Source organism: Equus asinus, chromosome 23 (genome assembly GCF_041296235.1).
Source record: "Equus asinus isolate D_3611 breed Donkey chromosome 23, EquAss-T2T_v2, whole genome shotgun sequence".
NCBI lineage: Eukaryota > Metazoa > Chordata > Mammalia > Perissodactyla > Equidae > Equus > Equus asinus.
This window is the reverse complement of record NC_091812.1, coordinates 61,933,740-61,954,989: the sequence shown is the minus strand read 5'-3', so window position 1 is coordinate 61,954,989 and position 21,250 is coordinate 61,933,740. Positions and strand designations below refer to the sequence as shown.

General features: G+C 42.8%; 1 protein-coding gene across 3 annotated transcripts in view; it reads left to right on the top strand.

Moving 5' to 3' along the window:
* Positions 1 to 21,250, top strand: part of RIGI (RNA sensor RIG-I) — a 61,901-nt gene that overhangs the window by 9,740 nt on the left and 30,911 nt on the right. The window contains exons 1-3 of one of the 3 annotated variants that reach the window (XM_070495565.1): positions 12,548 to 12,750; positions 13,480 to 13,771; positions 18,147 to 18,281. In XM_070495565.1, coding sequence (XP_070351666.1) covers positions 13,747 to 13,771; positions 18,147 to 18,281 — 160 coding nt within the window. In that variant the 5' untranslated portion in view covers positions 12,548 to 12,750; positions 13,480 to 13,746. Of the gene's footprint in view, positions 1 to 11,267; positions 12,751 to 13,479; positions 13,772 to 18,146; positions 18,282 to 21,250 lie in introns of those variants that run through there. The other 2 variants (XM_014857506.3, XM_044756535.2) reach the window with 2 other exon arrangements.

The following is a 21,250-nucleotide window of genomic DNA, read 5'->3' as shown; positions in this document are numbered from 1 at the left end:
CACGTGGGAGGTGGGTGCAGCGCTTGCTGGATGGAGGACTGGTGCTAGAGAGTTAAAAAATTGCCTAAGACCCGCCTTCAGCCTTCAGGGATCTCCACTATCTATGAGACGTTTTATGTTTCCTCAGGTTTTCAGTGTTTTTGACTTTTGCAACTTTATTTGTGTAAAGGAAAAGCAACCAAGCATTTGCAGTTGCTCATTCATTGATCCTCAGAGTCCCAGCAGGACAAGTCATCACTACTTTTACTTCTAGGCTACGTAGGCAGGTTTGACCTCAGCTGTTGGGGAAGCCGACCCAAGGACTTCCCTAACCTAACTGAGGGACCATGAGCCGTGTGTACACAGGGGCAAGGACTTAGGCAAGGTGTGCTGACTGCCCACGCTTAACCGGGAATTCTTCCGTCATGGGGAATAGTTGCAGTCTGCTGCTAGTGTAGACTGCGGACACCCTGAACCAGCCAGCGGTGTGTGTCTGGAGTTGGAAAGGTTTTCAGAAGGTGCTTCAGGGTGCTGGAAATCACATATAGCCTGCTTTGGGTTGTTGCCAGCCCCATTGTCCCCACCAGTGGAGGGCAGGGGAGAGGGGTTCCTCCTCAAAAACTGTTTCATCAGGGTTCAGAGCATGGGTCCATTTCTAACCTTAAGCTCGTTAGACCTACATACGATTGAAATATGAACTGCCTAAATTAGTATGATAGGTAGATGTCACTGAGACCAGAATTTGCATAGACATGTCCAGTAATTGGCACCTTTAGGAAAACCTACATGGGAAGCCAAACCTTAACCATTGTGTATGTAATCTACTCTCAGATGGTTCAGAAAAACTACAAATGTATGTGGAGAGAGAAAGATAAAGCATATTGTAAAATGTTAAAAACTAGTGAATGAAGGTAAAAATACAGGAATTCTTTGTACTATTCTTGTAATTTTTCTGTATGTTTGAAATAATTTCAAAACAAAAAGTTAAAAGTGCCTGTGTATAGGCCTGCAAGTTTGCCTGCATGTGAGCATGTGTCAATCAGAGTGAGTTGTCAGCCGTGTATACTCAGCAAAAGGGAACAAAATCGCAAAGGCAAACACGCAGTGACTTAAAGCCCCTCTCTCTGCGAGAAAGAGTCAAGTCACCAGACAGGTGTTCTGGTCCCATTCTGAGGCTGGGCCTGTGGAGATGAGGATCTTAGTGCGAGGTACACAGTTACTACTGTCGGTGCCACGCCCAGAAGCAAGCTCGTGTGGGTATAAAAATCAAAGGAGAGTTTTCTTTGTTTTTTTAAATTTAGGATAGGAGGGAAAGACAAGCTTTTTGGGAAGGAGCCCCTGGAACTGGAAAATTCTAAAGTAAAGGAGAGTGATAACTGACGTAGCCAAGTTCCTTCAGTGGGAGAGGGGATCCGGAGCACAGGTAGGTGAACAGTCGTGGAGAGGAGCAGAGGCAAGTGTTCGTCTAAAATGGCAGAAGGAGGTACAAATGCCCAGAGGCATGCGTGCATAGATGCAGTCAGATGAGGTGGTTCATGCTCCAAAGCCTCTCTTCTCCATGAAGCAGGAAGCAGTGCCTTCTGAGAAAGATGAATCATAAGCAGGAATGGGCTTGAGAGGAGTGGAAAAATGCTCCTTGAGGGGCGTGGAGGGAGGGTTCGCTAAGAATTGCTGAGTGTTGAGGCCTCACCTGAGATAAGGGATATTTAAATTTATGAGAGACTGAGATCTGTGACTGTGTCCTGGGTGGCATTCAACACTGGGAGCAGAAGCTGAAACTAGTGTTGGACGTATAGTATGCGTTCAGTATTTATACAGTAGATGAACGAATGGATGGATTTATCCGTGGTTGAGGTTCTGCTCAAAGGAGCAAGGGAGTTGAGGGAGATGGTGGTGCCTGTGGTTGAATCGATGTGTTCTGGTGTCTGGGCTCTGTAGGGAAGGAAGTGAGACTACGAGGTGACCATTATACTTAGAGAACTGGGAGATATCAAAGGATTAGTTTTCCAATGAGGTTCAAGTAGGTATAGTGGGGGTAGGAGTAAGAAGACTGAAGAAATATTTTAGAGATCGCCTAATTCTAGGCGTGATTGGAAATGGGTGGAGGTGAAGGTGATTGGAATTGAGGATCGTGATCAATAAGGCTGTAAATCCTCTACATGGAAGACGCTCTGGGCGATGCAGGAGGTAGAGTATGGAGAAGAAAAGGGTAGTTGTGTCATGGGTGTTATATCTTGTGCTTTAAACTCTACTTGTGTTCTGCCACAGCAGCTGGTACATGCTCAGAGAACATAATCAAAACTTGCTAAATAGATTTATTTCCTCATTCTGAGTTTTTAGTCAAGACCTGAATCACTTGGGTAGCAGAAAATAGTGGGATATGGCCATTTGAAAAAGTGCAGTGAGATTGCGTGTTACAGTGTCATGAAAATTAGTTCTTTCGTACTTTACCTGCAAGGGTGTTAGGGGGTGGTAAACACCATTGGATCTGGGCCCCAGAAAAGCAAAGGGCAAGGAAAATGGAATTCCAGTTAGGCCACAGTCTGAGTCTAAATTCACCCCAGTGGGAGCTGCAGCTGTGACCTCTGCTGGAACATCAGATGATGTGCTTTTGTATCAACACGAGGGCGAAGTTAGGCATCTGGTATTTGCCTGGAAGAGGCTGGCTTCTGCTCTGCATGACCATCTGCACTTTAAATAGGCAGACAGTTCTCTCTTAGGCAAGAGGATATCTCTGCTTTTCTGTCTGTAAAATTTATTCATCAAACACTGAGTACATACGGTCCAAGACTATGCTAAATGCTAGTGGTATAAGGATGAATGCTGGAACCAACAGGAATTTTAAAGGAGGTGGCAATGGAGTAGTTAGATTTGTTCTTAAGAAACAGCTGGTGATAATGTAGAAGAACGTTTGGAGTAGGAAAGCCTCAGGAAAAGACTTTAAGAAGTTCCGTGCAGTAGCTCAAACCAGAAATCAGAAGGGTCTGTGGAACGTTGGCAGTGGGATCCAGAGGAGAGGCTAGATTCAGTAGATTTCTGAGGTAGACTTGACAAGGTTTGGGCACCATTTACATGAAGAGGGGCTGTGAGGGAGAGGGAAGAGTCTCATGACCAGACAGTTTTTTTCATATGAGAGAGACATGGTGATAATCTTCAAGGTAGGAAATACAGGAATAGGGATCGTTGGGGAGGAAAGTGAGTTCAGTTTGAGACTGCTTGAGTTGGCTAGAGCTGTGCTGTCTAGAACAGTAGCTACTAGCCGCATGTGGATATTGAGCACTGGAAATGTAGCTAGTAAAACTGTAAGGAACTGAATTTTTAATCTTATGTAATTTTAATTAAGTTTAAATAGCCATGTGAGGCTCACGGCTACCATATTGGCAAGTACACGTGGAGAGCATTTCCATTATTGCAGAAAACTCCTGGATAGCATGGAATAGAGAATACCCAGGCAGATGAGGTTTCCAGTAGGTAGCTGGGCATAGTGTGACTCTTGGAGGAGAGATTGGAGCTGGAGAGGACTGAGGAGTTACTGGAGAATACGGTAGCAATGAGGCTGTGGGATTGGATGAGATCTAGAGAGAGGAGGTCAAGCAAGAAGAGAAGCAGACGTAAGTGAGAATTTTAGGGAACACAACATTAAGGAGGCAGGTGAAAGAGACCAGGAAGTGTTCCCTTGAGTCCTGTATACGTTCTTTGCCTCCAGTTTTATCTTGTGTCTTGTACCAAACACAGTGCCCTGCACATGGACATCAGCAGACTTTCCAAGAGGTTAATCTAATCTTTAAATTCTTGGGAGCACCTCATCGTTACCTTCCTGTGATCATTATATCAGGAAATGTTGCTCTGGGTGGAGCAGGATATCTCCTGTCCTAGATATCATTGTATCTCGGTGCCTCCAAGGACATCTAATAGGAATTTTGGACAGCACACAGGACTAGGAAGTGCAGTCTTTTGACCCTACTCTATCAATCACCCTCCTCTGCCCTTCCTTTTGGGCCCAGCTGTGATTTCCTGTGCTGTTTAAGTCACTCCCTTGCCGTACCCTCCAACTCCGTTGCCCTTCTTTCTCTCCTGGTTCACCCAGTCTAGGGGTCAGCAGCCTTTTCCTGTAAAGTAAATATTTTAGGCTCTGTGGGCCTTATGCAGTCTCTGTTGTATAATCTTTGTTTTTTTCTGCCACACTTTAAAAATGTTAAAATAGTTTTTAGCTTGTGGCCTGTATAAAAACAAGCCACATGCCAGATTTGTCCTGCAAGCAATAGCTTGCTAACCCATTACCTAGCAAGACCTCAATTGGGGTGAACCCAACTCTTCAGTTGGGCCTGCATGCAACCTGCTGGGTGTTCCTAAGGGAAATCAATAACTGTGCAGCTTCAATCACCAGCCTCAACTTCATGTGACACACATTAGTGAACAAGTTTATTTAGTATTCTCATTGACAGAATGGCTGTTTCATACCTTTTCCCCCTCAAACCTCCCACTTCTCTCTACCACACGTTTTCCCGATTGGCTGGGCATTCTGGTCAGCGCCAAGCTCAGGCAGCACCAACCCTGCCTGTTTACCAAAAACAGTAACTCGAGCATATTGTTAGAGACCCTGCTTGCCCAGTTGGTCTTGACTGGCTTTCTCATGTGTCTGCTAAACTAGGGTGGCCTCAGCTGGGATTACTGTGCTCTCTCTATGTGGTCACTCATCTTCCAGCGTTTAGCCTGAGCTTGTTTACATGGTGGTTACAGGGGTCCGAGAGAGAAAGAGCGGAAGTGCGCTAAGTCTCTTGAAGCCTGGGCTCAGAATTGACAAACCATCATTTCCACATTCTCTTGCCTTTCCCAAAGTCCTAAGGCTGGGCAGATTCAAGGGGAGCTTCCCTCCACTGTTGATGGGAGGAGCTGTAAAGTTACATTGTAAAAGGTGTAAGTATTGGGGGGAGTGAAGAATTGTGGTAATTTTGCAGTCAACCTACCGCAGCATCCGTCTTCTCTGCACTCAGTGGATGAAGCCCTCCCCCAGGCCTCTGGGTCTCGCTTTCACATGCATCACAATCAGCTGGAGGGTTTGTTGAAACACAGCTTGCTGGGCCCCACTCTCTCAGTTTCTGATTCAGAAGGTCAGAGATACCAAGAGTGTGCTTTTCTAACAAGCTTCCAGGTGGTTCTGTTGCTGCTGGCTGCAAACCACAGTTTGAGAACCACTGTTCTAGGCTAATCTCTCCCCTGTGCTCTGGATTTCACTTGCCCTCAGTTTAATAACAATTTTGGTTTTTAGTTATCCTCCTTTTTTCTTTATCTCTTGTGTTTTAGTGACTTTGCTACTCAGAGTGAGGTCTGTGGACCAGCAACATCAGCCATCACCTGGGAGCTTGTTAGGAATGCGGAGTCTCAGACCTACTGGATCAGAGTCTGCACTTTAACGAGACCTGTGGGTGATTTGTGTGCCCATTCATGTTTGAGAAGCACTGCCTGCAGATCGTTCTCATCAGCAAGCAAGCAGCCACATTCTTGATTTCCTCCTCCAAGCCTGCCCCTCTTCCAGTGACCCCTGGTAACAGATGCTCCCACCATTCACGCAGCTGCTCAGGATAAACAAAGTGGAGTTCTCCTTGACTCCTCTCTCACATATCCTATATCCAATTCATCAGCAAATTGTGTAGGGTTTTAGGATTACATATCCTGCTCTTCACCATTCCCACCACTTTGATCCTAATCCAAGATGCCATCACCTCTCGCTTGGACTGGTGCTGTAGCTTCTTACCGGCTCCGTGTGCTTCCGCCCCTGCCCCCTGCAGTTGGTTTTCTTCCGGTCAACCACAATTTAAAAACACGAGATCGTGTTCTTCCCCCTCTCAAAATCCTGCAGTGGTTTCCCATCATATTTAGGATCAAAATCGAAGTCCTTATCGTGGTCTCTCAGGCCTTACGTGAACTGCCATGGCCACCTCACTCCTCTCTCTGTCCCCAGCTCACTCCAGTCTAGCAACCCTGCTCACCTCCTTCTCTTCTGCAGGCCCAGTTCACTCCTGCCTCTGGGCCTTGGCACTGTCTGTTCCTTTTGAGTAGATTGCTCTTCACCCAATTGGCATGCGCTCTCACTTCATTGAGGTCTTCCTTGATCGACCCATCTGACATAAGCAGCGCCCGTGATTCCTTACTCCCTCATCCTGCTTCATTTCTGCTCACTGTGCTGGCCGCCACTCCACAATGTGGTAACTCTGCCCCTGTCTTCTCCAGTCAGTGGTGGTGCTTCCATTCTTGGAGTTGTGCACACCAGATACCTGGAACATAGCCTTGATTTTTTTTTCCTTTCTTTCCACTGCTGTTCACTTCAACCCTATGTGTATGGTATATCTCAAACGGTTCACTTCTTACACTGTCCACTGCCACTGGCCTTATCTACGCCCTCATCATCTCTTACTTGAGTCGCCTCCCGACCGACCTGCTCATTCTGCACAGGAGCCAGAGAGGTCTTTTTAAAAATGTCATCAGATTATGTTACTTCTGCTTAAAACCCTGCAGTGCGCTTCATCCCTTGCCGTACAAGGCCCTGTTTACCTGTGCACCAGCACTGCATGCCGTTTACCCCCGTTCATAAAGTTCAAGCTACAAGTGTCTTTCACCTTGTCTTTTTGACCCTTTTGTGTTTTCCTTCCCCCTGCATGAAATCCCCCCCTCTGCTTTTTTTGAATAGTTGATTCTCCTTCTTAAGAATTCAGCTGAAATGTGACCCACTCAGAAAGATATTCCCTTACCACTGTATTAAACAGTTTTTTCCATCTTCCATTATTTTCTGTCTCATGACTCTTATTTGCTTTCTTTGTATCACTTCACATTTGGCAATTACTTAATTATTTCTGTTTTTACATCTTTATTGTCTGTTTCTTCCTCCCCCAGTCAGACTCTAAGCTTATGGGGAAGATTCTTTTTCACTTACCTCTGTATTCCCAGTGCTTTTCACAACACCTGACAAATTAGTAGGTATTAGTAGACACTCAGTAAATGTGCTGGATAAATTAATGCCCAGGTGAGGAGAGGGTCTAAGACTGAGTTCTTTCTTCTCACCATTCTGTGTACTCTCCTTCTTCCCTGGCCTTGGTCAAATTTTATGTATAAATTTGCCAAATGAATCCATTTCTGGGACTTCAGTTCTTTCAGTTTCAGTCTACTTTATAATTGTTGATGTTTAATAAATCCATTGTTATTCAAGGCTATGTAATTTCCCACTGGTAGCATAAAAGGAGGCATGTCTTTATATTTTTAACAGAATTTTGGATCTGATTTCTTTTTCTCAGTTAAAAATGCAAATTCAAGTAGTAAAGTATTCAAATTCAAGTATGAGAGAACGATTATAAAAATGGAAAACAAAGGACAAGTACTTGAAGGCACTGGAGGAAAATCAAAAGGCAGAAACTGGAGGGAATTAGACCATTGAGAGACGGGAACTGTACTGCATGATAACTGCATTTTTTTGGCTTTTCTTCTGAGGGTCCTCCCCAGTCCACATGGAGGTTAGGACACAAGCAGAAAGTCACAGTCATCGAATTAGAATATGAACTCTGGGGCTGCCAGAGTGACCATATTGAGAGGGAAATTTCAGAAAGAAAGGAAACACAAAATGGGAGCCCTAAAATTTGTATATAACCTTCATTGAAATCCTTAGCTGACCTTGAAATGCATACATGCAGGGGAGACTCCCAGGAGCCCAGGTTGTTGTGAAGGAACCCAAAGTGAAGAGAAAAAGCAGTTGCAAAAGCCATGGCTGGAAGGCTCAAAGAGCTCAACAGATGTCTTAGCTGCCACCACAGGGAAGACAGAATTTGGAGTCTGAGTCCTACCAATTTAGAAGGACAGGGGAAACCTAGGGCTTTTCATTGAAACCCCTGAAGGGCCACAGTTTAGCAGAAGAGGCTATAAAATAAAAATGACTACACATGTGAAGGAACCCAAAGTCAAGAGAAAAAGCAGTTGCAAAAACATACTGTGAGATAATCCACATTATCAAGTACTTTAAAGACACTTAGAAATATGTACATGAACTTAAAGAAAAGATAGTTATAATGAATGGACAGATAGAGGTTCTGAGTTGAGAAATCGAAAGTAGAACAAAAGAGACAATGGAGTTCTTAGAACTTTTAAAAACAATATTAGAAATGAAAAATTCACTGGAAACCTTAACAATATATTAGAGAAGCCAGAAGGGAAATGACACCAGCTGGAAGCGAGTACCTACAAATGGGAATGAATGGCACCAGAAATAGTAAACAGCATGGGAAAATAGAAAAGACTATAATTTTCTTAAGACAGCTGACTTTTTTACAATAAAGCTGATAACATTATAGTATGTGGTTTATAACACAGAGAAGTGAAATATGGCAACAATAGCACAAAGGATGGGCTGGGATAGATGGAGGCATGTCATTGTGAGGATCTTACATTTTACCTGATGTGATTGATATAACACTAATTCTAAAGTAGACTGCTATAAGGTAAGGATACATATTGTAATCCATAGAGCAACCACTACATATATATCTCAAGAGAGAGACATATAGCTAAAAGAATAGAAAGAATTACAGCTAAAAGAGATCAAAGTAAAAATATGTTTGATTAACCCAAATTGAAGGAATAGAGGGGCAAAGGAAGAAAATCGGATACAACAAACAGCAAAATTGTAGTTTTAAACCCTTTATCAATAGTTAAATGTAAATAGATTTAATGCTCTAATTAAAAGGCAGAGATTATCAGACTGGATAAAAAAGCAAGACGCAACTATAAGCTGTAGACTGGAGGTGCACTTTAAATATTAACAGAGAGGTTGAAAGCAATAGGATGGAAAAAGATACACCATGCAAACAATGAGCATAAGAAAGCAATATCACATGAAGTAGACTTTGACATAAGTATTAACAGAGGCAAAAAGAAACACTTCATAATGATAAAAGACATAATTAGGAAAACATAATCCTAACTATGTATGCATCTAATAACAGAGCTACAAAATTTATGAAGCAAAAACTGATACAACAAAAGGGACAAATGTACAAATCCATAATCATAGTTGTAGGTTTTAACACCCCTCTTGATACTTGACAAAACAAGTAGACAGAAAATTAGTAAGGAGATAGGAGACTTGAACCACAACATAAACCAACCTGACATAATTGACATTTATAGAACATTACACCAAAAAACTGCAGGATACACCGTCTTCTTGTGTCTGGAACATATTCAAGATAGTCATATCTGGGCTATAAAACAAGTTTCAATAAATTTCAAAAGACTGAAATCTTACAACATATGCTCTCTGATCATAAGAGATTAAAATGGGAAGTCAATAACACTAAGATGTTTAGGAAATTCCCAATATTTGAAAAATAAACAGCACACCTCTAAATAACTCTTAGATTAAAGAAAAAATCACAAGGATATTAGCAACTATTTCAAATGGAATGGCATTGAAAACGATATATCAAAATTAATGGGATGTTAGAAGCCAGCTGGGAAAAGGGAAAGTTATAGCCTCAAATGCTTATATTGGAAAAGAAAAATGTATAAAATCAGTGATCTAAATTTCTACCTTAATAAACTAGCAAAAGAAGAGCAGATTAAACCCAAAGGAAAGAAAACGATAATGATTAGAGCAGAAATCAGTGAAATAGAATAACAACAAAAAAATTATCAAAGCCAAAGTTGTTTTTTTTAAAAGATAAATAAAATTGGTAAATCCTTGGTGAGACTGATTTTTTTGTTTTTTGTTTACTGAGGAGGATTTGCTCTGAGCTAACAGCTGTGCCAATCTTCGTCTAGTTTGTATGTGAGCCACTGTCACAGCACGGCCACTGATACTGAGTGGTGTAGGTCCACACCTGGCCACTGCACCTGGGCCGCTAACGTGGAGCGCGCTGAACTTAACCACTAGGTCACCGGGGCTGGCCAAAGACTAGTTTTTTTAAAAAGGTAAAAGGATAACAAGAAATATTGTGAACAACTTTATGTCCATAAATTTAACAATTTAGAGGAAATGGTGAAATTCTTTGAAAAGCACAACTTACTAAAACTGATTCAAGATGAAATACAAAATCAGAATAGCCTTATATCTAGTAAAGAAATTGAATCATTATAAAGAATCTTCAAACAAAGAAAACTCCAAGCCCAAATGGTTTCATTGATGGATTCTGTTAAATATTTAAGGAAGAAATGATACCAACCTTACACAAACTTGTTTCATGAGGCCAGAATAACCCTGACATTATTAGAAAAGAAAATTACAGACCAATATCCCTTATGAACATAGATACAAAAATAATAGTAAATTGAATCCAGAAAAAAGGATGCTACATCATGACCAAATGGGATTTATCCCATGAATTCTAGGTTGGTTTAATGTTCAAAAATCAGTCAGTGAAATTCAGTATATTAACAGAATATATGGTCACCTCCACAGATGCAGAACACTCCTTCACGATAAAAACTCTGAGCAAACCAGGAATAAAAGAGAACATCAATCTGATACAGGGCATCTAAGAAAACCCTATAGCCAACCTTGTAGTTAAAGTGAAACATTGATTGTTTCCCTGCTGAGATTAGTAATAAGGTAAGGGTGTCAACTCTCAGCGCTTTTATTCCACTTTCTCTTGAAGGCCGCAGGTGGTGCAATAAGGAAAGGAAACAAAATAAAAGGCAAAGATTAGAAAGGAAGAAGTAAAAAATCCTGTTCCACAAATGTCGATTTTTTAACTAGAAAAATGTAAGGAATCTACAGAACGATTACTAGAACTAAGTGAATTTAGCAACGTTGCATAATACAAGGTCAAGAAGCAAAAATCATTTGTATTTATATTAGCAACAATTTGAAAATGAAACTTTAAAAACAATGCCATTTACAGTAGCATCGAAGAACATAAAATAGTTAAGAATTTAACAGAGATTATAGGACCTGTACTCTTAAAACTATAAAACGTTGCTGAGAAAAATTTAAAAAACCCTAAATTGAAAAGACACGTTCGTGGATTCGAAGACTCAGTATTGTCAAGACGTCAGTTCTCCCCAAGTTCATCTATAGGATCAATGCCATCCTGATCACAATCCCAGTAGGCATTTTTTGTTTTTGTAGGAAGTGACAAATTGATTCTTATTTTGTAGTGAAATGCAAAGATCCTGGGATAGCCAACACAATCTTTACAGATGAGAATAAAGCAGTGTCAGCAAACAGATAAATGGAACAGAGTGGAGAGAGAAAGAGACCTGTACACACACAAGCAATTGATTTTTTTTTTTTTTTTTAACCTAGGAAGACCAGCCTTGAGCTAGTATCTGCTGCCAATCCTCCTCCTTTTGTTGAGGAAGATTGACCCTGAGCTAACATCTGTGCCCATTTTCCTCTATGTTGTATGTGGGATGCCTGCCACAGTGTGGCGTGATGGTCTGTGCAGGTCCGCGCAGGGAGCCAAACCGGGAAACCCCCGCGGCTGCCAGCGGAGCCGGAGCCGGCAAACTTAACCACTGCGCCTCCGGGCGGCCCCCAGGTTTTTTGACAAAGGTGCCAAGGCCATTCACTGGGAGAAGGAAGTTTTCAACAAATGAAACAATTTGTGCTGGGACAGTTGTAAGTATGGAAATAATGAAACCTTGACCTCTACCTCACACCACAACAAAATTGAGATGATCATAACGTAAAAGCTAAAAACCCAAAGACCCTAAAATCACAGAATACCTTCGTGGCCTTGGAGTAGGCAAACATTTATTAAAGAGGACACAAAAAACAGAAAACAAAAGAAAAAACTGATAAATCAGATTTCACCAAAATAAACTGCTCAAAAGACACCTTTAAGAAAATGAAGCGGTGAGTGACAGATTGAGAGAAGATATTTGGAGTTTATGTATTTGACCATGGGCTTGTATCCAGAATAAATAAATAACTGGTAAATCCACAATACAAAGAGAACCAACTCAAGCAGGCAAAAGATAGGCACAGATGTTTCACAAAAGATCTATGAATGGCCAATAAGTACATGCAAATGTGCCCAACAGCATTAATTATTTGGGGAATTAAAATTAAAACCACAAGAACACACCATTTCACACCAACCAAGACGGCAAACAAAGAAGCAGACAAAATAACCTGACCAACGTGTATTCACTGGGCGCGCCTCTCCAGGAGCCCTTAAAACCCGGGGGGCAATGCGAACTGGTATGGCCATTGTGGAAAACAGGTGGTTTCCTGTAAAGTGAAACACGTACTTCCCATAGGACCCACACTCCTGGGGCAAGTGGTGACACCCCTATCCATTTTTCAAACCTCATGGAATTGTACATCTGAAACCTGTGCATTTTATTGTATCTAAACTTTACCCCTATAAAAGCAAAACAGAAAATAGAAAATGAAAATCACAAAGCAATTCCCAGGAGTCCTCTGGGGGCCCTCGGGCCCAGCGCCGCGCAGGGCCGGGCAGCGGCGGCCGCAGCGCGGGGGAAGCGGCGGGGAGGTGGGGCGCGGAGCCGCCCCTGCGGCGCCGCGGTTGCAGTTTCGATTTTCCCTCTCCGGTTGCGGTTCCCCGGCAGCTCCTCCCTCGGCGCGGGGGTTCGGAAAGTCCCTGCCGGACCCCGTCGGCTTTAAAGGTAGCGGGGTGCGGGTGAGGCTGGGACTCGCGGGACGCCCAGCCGCCGTCATGACCGCCGAGCAGCGCCGGAATCTGCACGCCTTCGGGGACTATGTCCGGAAGACCCTGGACCCTACCCACATCCTGAGCTACATGGCCCCCTGGTTTAGGGACGGTGAGTGGTCCCCGAAGGCGCCTGCCTATGGCGCGGCGGAAACAGTTCGGGACTTGTTTTCTCTTTGCTTTTTCCCTCTTTTTTAATCAGTACCAGTAGCCTGCTAGGAACGCGAGTTTGTGTCAAGATCCCCCAGCGTTTTAGACTAGAGCTTGCCAGAGTTTGAGGAGCCCTTGGCGGCTCAGATGGGGAAACTGAGTCCCAGCGAGGTGGGATGACTTGCTTAGGAGTACCCATCTATGTAGGTTCAAAGCTGGGGAGTCAAATCGTTGTCCATTTCACCTGTTTCTACTAATAGTTCCGTCTACTGTGTGTTGGACTTTGTGCTGACATCAGAGATTCAGAAATAAGATACAGGCCCTTCCTTGAAATACTTTGCAGCCCAAGGTTTTGGCGGGGGGGAGACGAGTCAGGACAGATACACACAGATGATTACAAAATGCTGTCAGAGCTCCAAGGAAACTGATGCCTACTCTGCCGGGTCTTATTTGCACTTCCAAATAAGGGGGAACTCGAGGGGAGCGAGACCCCCTGGACCGAATGGCTTTAGGTCAGTTCAGGGCTTTCCATCCAGCTTTTGAGACACATGATGATGGGTAATGGCCAGTCTGTGAGGTTGTACTGAAGTGCTTGGTGCTGGAGGTGAGCCGCGGCTTTGGGGAAAGAGAGGGGAGGTGGTGTCTGGAAGGAGTTCAGATGAGAGGCGGGATATGGCAAATTCCTTTTCAGACTCCAGGTACCTACCTATCTTTCCTGAGTGAAGCAGCTTTTGGAAATTGGATTAAAGCAGACAGGTCACTTGAATGCTAATTGCTGCGTGAAACCAAACCACAGGCTGTGCAGCCAGGAGTGAAAGAATCCCCCCAACAGAAGTGGACCCCCAGCTTCCAGCTGTGCTCAGAGGGAAGGACCAGAGTAACTGCCTAGCGGCCACGAAATAGCTGGGGCCCCTGAAGAACATAAGCCTGTGCGAGACATCTCTGAGGAATCCTTGGAATGAGTGCGACACCAGCAAACTGGTGTGAGTCCCATTCTTTCATGCACTCGTGTATTGATTCAATAAAAAAGCCACTCGTGTCAGGCATGGTGACGCTTTGGAGGCAATTTACACATGTTACTGCACACATTATCTAATAGGAGGCATCGTGTTAGGGACTGAGGAATCATTGGTGAGCGCGATGGAAATAGTCCCTGCCCCCGCAGAGACTGGAGTGCTGTGTGAAGGCAGGTCACTAAATAAACAGTAGATAATAAAGTGTGGTAAGCGCTTTGATGGAAAACCTTAGTGCTATGGGAGCACATAGATGGGATAGTTTGAAGCATATATATTAGTTTTAATTTATAGTTAGAATGCAATCACAATAAAAATACCAAAAGGTAAGTAAAAAAGCAAGCTGAAGAATGCTATGCATAGCATTATCTTATTTTTGAACGTTAAAGATGCCATAGAAGTTTTATTTCAAGCCCCTCCCAGAGGCAACTGTTGTCATTTAGTTGGTTTATATCTTTCCTGTTCATTTCTTTATACTTTAACACTTACACATGTGTCCATAAACTTTTTGCTTTCTCCCTATCTTTTCCTGTTTTCTGTTAGATTGATAAAGTCTCCCTATTCCCTATGTTTTCCTTAGCTGCTTTGGAAGCTCTGGATTCTATTGGTTAACCTTAATTGTGACAAGTATATTCTATCAGTCAGGAGGCAGTCAGGGAGCAGAGACGCTAATGAGTGTTGTGGCTGCATATGAACTTTTGGACTCAGTTTTTGCCCTCATTAGAAGGCAATGGGAGCTTATCCATGCTCTCCTTATGCCCATACATTCCCCCTGCACACACACACGAATACACCAATATGTGTAAATGACACTAGCAATACTCAGTGTTTTTTACTGTAACCCTTCTCTCCACATGGCGGATTTTGTGCACTGGTTGCATGTTGGGAAAGGAGCATTAAGGCCGTGTTTCTTCCTGAGAGCTTGCATGGTCATTTGGCTACTGAAGGGCTTGGTTATTCACAGATTATCCAGGACGTTTCAAGGTAGATGTGGGTGTGGCCTACAGATTTTTTGTAAAATTCCTTTGGAGTCGAAGGCTAACTCTTATCCTGGAGGGGCACTGGGTGAGCAGTATCTGAGTATTTATCCATTCCTTCAGTAGTGGTTTCTGGACACGTGCATGAGCCAGGCACTTTGTTGATGATTAGAATACAAAGATGAAGACGAAGACAGCACGTCCGTGGTCACAGTCTAAGGGAGAGGATAGACCCTCAGACAATCGCTATAGACTAGGCAGTGTCAGTGCTCTAGCCAGAGGCTTGTAAAGAGGCTGAGAAGCATAGAAAGGAGATTAAGAAATTCTACGTTGGGAGCTGAAGATGGCATCACAGAGTGGCCAGGATGGCAAAGGCTTCGGGAAATACTGACTGCCCAAAAATGAGATTTTCTCTGCTTTGGATTCCCAGGGCTTTTGAGGAAAGTTGCACTGCTTAGTGGTAGCAGATACTGGGGCCAGGTAGCAGCAGGATAGGCCCAACCAGGTACAAAGTAAACCTGAACTGCCAGGATGCTGCAAGGCAGTTCACCTGGGACGGCCTCAGCTGAGACTGGTGCGGACCACCATGTTGAGTGTCAGTAGTGGCTGGTAGCATGTCTGAGGGAAGAACACACAGCAGGGAGGCCTGGGAGCAAGAACCCAGCTGTAAGGACTGGTTTAGGAACAGGATTGACTCGAAGGAGTAGAGTAGGTTATGTGCCCAGGGAAGCTGGGACAGGTGACAAGATAGATTGCTGTTATGGGTTGAATTGTGTCCTCCCCCTCAAAAAATATGTTAAAGTCCAACCCCCAGTACCTCAGAATATGACATTATTTAGAAATGGGATCTTTACAGAGGTAATTAGTTAGTATGAGGTTATACTGGAGTAGGGTGGGTTCCCAATCAAAGGTCATGGATGTCCTCATAAGAAGACAGCCAGGTGAAGACAGAGGCAGAGACTGGAGTGATGTGGCCACAAGCCAAGGAATGCCAACAAGCACCGGAAGCTGGAAGGAGCAGGGAATGTGTTGTCCCCTAGAGCCTTTGGTGGAAGTGTGGCCCCACCAACACCTTGATTTCAGACTTCTAGCCTCTAGAACTGTGAGAGAATAAGTTTCTATTGTTTGAAGCCACCTAGTCTGTGGTAATTTGTTATTGCAGCCACAGGAAACTAATAGAGATGGCTAAAGTTAAAAAGACAGACAGTAAGAAGTGTTGACAAAGGTGTGTAGAAGTTGGAATGCTCATAAATTGCTGGTGGGAATGTAAAATGGGGCAACTCTTTTGCACAACAGTTTGCAGTCCCCTACAGTGTTAAACATGGAGTTACATATGACCCAGCAGTCCGTAGGTGTGTACTCAAGAGAAATGAATACGTGTCCACACAAAAACTTGTACATGAATGTTCATGTACTGTTTATAATAGCCCAAATGTGGAAACAACCTTTTGACCTCAAACAAATACACAGCCAGTTATTTCTCCAGCAAAAAATGGGTTTATTTGGGATGGGCAAAGAATTTCAATTTGGGGTCTGTGATTGTGGCGAGACACGTGCAAGTCCTGGAGCAGCAAGGGAGCAGACACTCTTTTCCAGAGGGCAAGAGGAAGTTGGGAGGGCGGTTGTGAAAAAAAGAGTTGGAGGTGTAATGGGTTTTCATTGGCTGAGTTGTGACAGTCTCTCATTGGCTGAGCTTCTTGCCCATCAACAAGAGGAAGTCTGTCTTCTTTCTTTTGGGCTCTGCAATAGTTGTAGGGTGTGAGAGCTCCCCCTTTTGGCCTCCTGTCTCCAATTTAATGAGATTTCTGTTTATTAATTTGCCAACCTAAATGCCCGTTAACTAATGAATGGATAGACAAAGTGTATATTCCACACAATGGAATATTATTCACCAGAAAAAAAGGTATGGATGATACATGCTACCTCATGGATGAACCTTGAAAACATTAAGCTAAGTGAAAGAACCCAGTCATACAGACCACATATTGTGTGATTCCATTCATATGAAATGTCCAAAATAGGCAAATCCATAGAGACCCAAGTAGATTAGTGGTTGCCTGGGGTTAAGGGAGGAAGAATGGGGAGTGACTCCTAATGGGTACAAGCTTTCTTTCTTTCTTTCTTTTGGTGAGGAAGATTGGCCCTGAGTTAACATCTGTTGCCAATCTTCCTCTTTTTGCTTGAGGAAGATTAGCCCTGAGCTAACATCTGTGCCAGTCTTCCTCTATGTTTTTATGTGTGGGACGCTGCCACAGGATAGCTTGATGAGCGGTGTGTAGGTCTGTGCCAAGGATCTGAACCCATGAACCCCAGGCCACCAAAGCAGAGTGCGTGAACTTAACCACTGCACCACCGGGCTGGTCTCAAGATTTCTTCTTACAGTAATGAAAATATACTAAAATTAGATAGTGATGATGGTTTCAGCACTCTAAAAAGCATTGAATTTTACTGTTTAAAAGGGTTACTTTTATTGTTGCCAAGATAGAGACCTTGGCAGAGAAGGAAGGCATTTCTTCCTTTCTTCTTTCGTTCATTCAACATATCTTTGTTGAGTGTCAATCATGTGCTGTGTCCTCTTCTAATCTCTGAGAATACAGTGGTTAACCAGCCAGACAACTGGTTGACTCCCTTGGAATTTACAGTCCATTGACACTAGGGAAAAAAACGGAAAATTACCAAATGTTAAGTCACATGAAGGCAGCAGTTTGGTCACCACCCCGGACCTGGAGTGAGAGTACGAAGCCAGTATGACCACCAGTAGGCGATGGGCAGTTTTCTGCTACCTAGCCTCACTGTGTCTCTCTTTGGCACCTCTTCCTGTCTCTCTTCTGCCATATTTCCTACCATTTTAGCAAAAACCTGGAAAAAGGACCATGAAAGTATCTCTGTTTGTAACTCGGCTCACTGAGTTCACTGTAATTGTTACTGATACCGTGGAGTGGTCCTATGCTCATACTCTTTTAGTCCTGCAGTTAATTTAGACTTTTGAACAAGATTTTGGTCAAAATGTTGGAGGAATCCTTTGTTCTTCCATCTCACCCAGTGCTTCCATGAATCCACTCGTTGCGGGGAGACTTTTTCAAATATCTTTAAGAAACTCTTTTCTTAGGGACTGCCCTAGAGCGTGTTCCCAGAGTTCCATGCCAAACTAGGAGAAGTTTCCAGAGAGGATGGGAGGGTGGGTTGGTGAAGAATGGGCACAATCTGCTTGCTCAGAGAATTTGCTGCCGCCCTGCAGCTCCTTCCATGGCTGTGATTTGTTATAATCCCCACGCCCATTTGAGAAGGTCTGACAGCGCTGTTCAGGTTTTTCCTCCGACGAGTGTTGGCTCCGCAGTTTGATGAGTCACTCTTGCTTCTGTTTGTAGACATGGTGCAGTATGTTCAGGCTGAGAAAAACAATAAAGGCACGATGGAAGCCGCCTCACTTTTTCTCAGGTACCTGTTGGAGCTCCAGGAGGAAGGCTGGTTCCGTGGCTTTTTGGATGCCCTTGACCAAGCAGGTTAGTTCATTCGTCCTACTCACAAAGGAGAGTATGTTACTTGTCTGTTTCAGAATGCTATAAAAATGAGATGCTATTAATTTTGAGGTATCCACATGTAGTTCATCTTAATCTGACGCAATGTAAAGACTATTTGCAGGCAGATCATATAATTGTCTACCTGAAATAGCCAAAGAAATCTACCAAGAGATTATTGCAACTGAGGGGAGAATTGAGCAAGTTTATTGGATATAAGATCAGTATACAAAAATTAGTAGCATTTCCACCCATTGCGAGCAAACAGAAAATGTAGTCCAAAATGAAACACCATTTATAATAGTAACAAAAGTTATAATGTATTTAGGAATAATCCTAGCAAAGGATGTGTAAAGGCTGAACGGAGAAAATGATAAAATGTTATTGAAAGATATTAAAGAAGTCCTAAGTAGAGATATATACCTGTGCACGTGGAGAAGAAGACTTGATGTCATACGAGTGTCAGCTCTCCCTACAGTGATCTATGTCTTCAGTACAATTCTAGCAAAAATCCTGCATGCTTTATCACGAGCTTGACAAGCAGATTCTGAAATGTACATGGAAGAATTATGACCCAAGAATAGTCGAGGCATTCCTAAAGAAGAAGAATTAAGTAGATTAGAGTTTTCCCTTCTAGATATCAAGATTTATTATAAAGCCATAGGCATGGAGACAGTGTAACGTTGGTCTGACATCCACAAACTGACCAATAAAATAGAATGGAGAGCCTTCAATTAGACTCATGTATTGATGGAAACCTAATATACTAGAGATCACTGGAAAGGAGGGTCATTAGGCAAGGAGGGGCTTTTTGAGAAATTGCCATTGAATTCCCATGAAAAATGGGGCATTATAAACAGAATAACCTAAACAGGATAATGTTAAAAACCAAACAGACCCTGACTTTCATATCCATGTGGATACAAATAAATTTGTATTTCTTACCTCATTCCATTCACACAAAATGAATTCAAAAGAATTAAAGACAATTCTAAAAGGCAAAATTTTAACAATTTTAGGAAAGAATAAAGAATAATATTTTTATGACCTTGGGGATGGCAGGATTTAGGAAACAAGACCTTAAAGCATTAACCATAAAAGAAAGTTTGATAAATTTGATGACATTAAATTAAGAATATCTGTTTATCAAAACACACTATAAAGAAAGTGAAAAAACAAGTCCCAACCTGGCGAGGGTATATGCAAAATATAAAATCACCAAATAATTAGTATCCAGAATACATTACAAAGTTTTTAAAATTGATTAGAATAAGACAGAAAACATCCACAGGGCAAAAGATGTGAGCTAACACTTCAAAGAATAGACAGCAGGAAAGGTTAATAAACATGTGAATAGATCCGTGGCCCAATTAGCAATTAGGGAAATGTAAATTAGGAACACGAGATAGCATTTTATAAATCGTCCTTAGTGCCATCCTGCAGATTCCAACTCCTAGAGACCTTGTGGACAGCAGAGCGGAACCCTGCCTGGTCTTTTTGTGCCATCCTCTCATCTTCTGGCGCTACAGCAGACAATGCTCCCCTGCTATTCATGGGGCTTTCATGGCCAATTTTTTCAGAAGTGGGTGGCCAGGTCCTTCTTCCTAGTTTGTAAGCTCCGCTGACGCTGTCCACCGTGCGTGAACCTGCTAGTATTTGAAATACCGGTGGCACAGCTTTCAGTATCACAGCAACACACAGCCGCCACAGCATGACAACTGACAGAAGGGTGGTATGGTTCCCTGACCCTGGGAAACGAGCCCGAGCTGCAGTGGTGAGAAGGCCGAATCTTACCCAGTAGAGCACCAACTTCTTAACTTAGATAGCAAAACTTAAGAAGTCAAACGGTGTTAAGGCGTGAAAAGAATATTGAATAATGGGAAATCTTAAATATCGCTAAACAGAGTGTAAATTGATACTACTATTTTGAAAAACAATTTGGTATCATCTTGTGTAGTTCAACACTCCATGTATCCTTCTATCCAACGGTTTCAGTCTTAAGAATGTGCCCGAGAAAAACTCTTACACACATGTTGCAGAATACGCGTACAAGAACGTTCATAAAAACAAAAACAAGCCAAGCAAACAAATGAAACTGGAAGCAACCCCAGCATCCTTCAAGAGGAGAATGGATATGTACATTTTGTTTTATTTAATTTTTTTTAAAGTTTGGCACCTGAGCTGATATCTGTTGCCAATCATTTTTTTTTTTTTTGATTCTTGTCCCCAAAGTCCCCCTGGTATATAGTTGTATATTCTAGTTGCAGGTCCTTCTAGTTGTGCTATGTGGGACACTGCCTCAGCATGGCCTGATGAGTGGTGCTAGGTCCACGCCAGGATGCAAACTGGCGAAACCCTGGACCGCCGAAGCGGAGCGCATGAACTCAACCACTTGGCCATGGGGCTGGCCCCGCGTACATTTTATAATATGCACATGATGGTCCATTATCCTGCAGTGAAAATGTATGAACTCAGCTACAGACGACAATACAGGTGAAGCTTAGAAATGTAATATTAAACTTTCTAAAGAGTCAGAGAAAGTTACATTTAGTAAGTTATGCTTGTAAAGTTCCAAACAAGCTAAACCAAATGTGTATTGTTTAGGGAATCAGACATGGGCCATACAGCTATTCCAACAAATCAAGGAAGTGACACATCAAATACAGGACAGTGGCATCCTTGCAGGGAGGTTGAAGCCCGGGAGACAGGATACACCCACCCACAAGAGTATTGGAATATTCTAATTCCTAAGTTGGGTGGTGGTTCATAGGCATTCATTCTGTTGCTGGTGCTCTTTAGAGCCTCATGAAGCGAGTGTGGCCTTAAAGTCAGACAAGGTTTTGTTAGAGAAACTTAGAGTGAAGCATTCTTGGATTATTACAGTTGGAAGTAATTTTTTTCCTCCTCAAATTTCCCATTATACTTAATATTCTTTTCTTGGAATAATGTAGAAG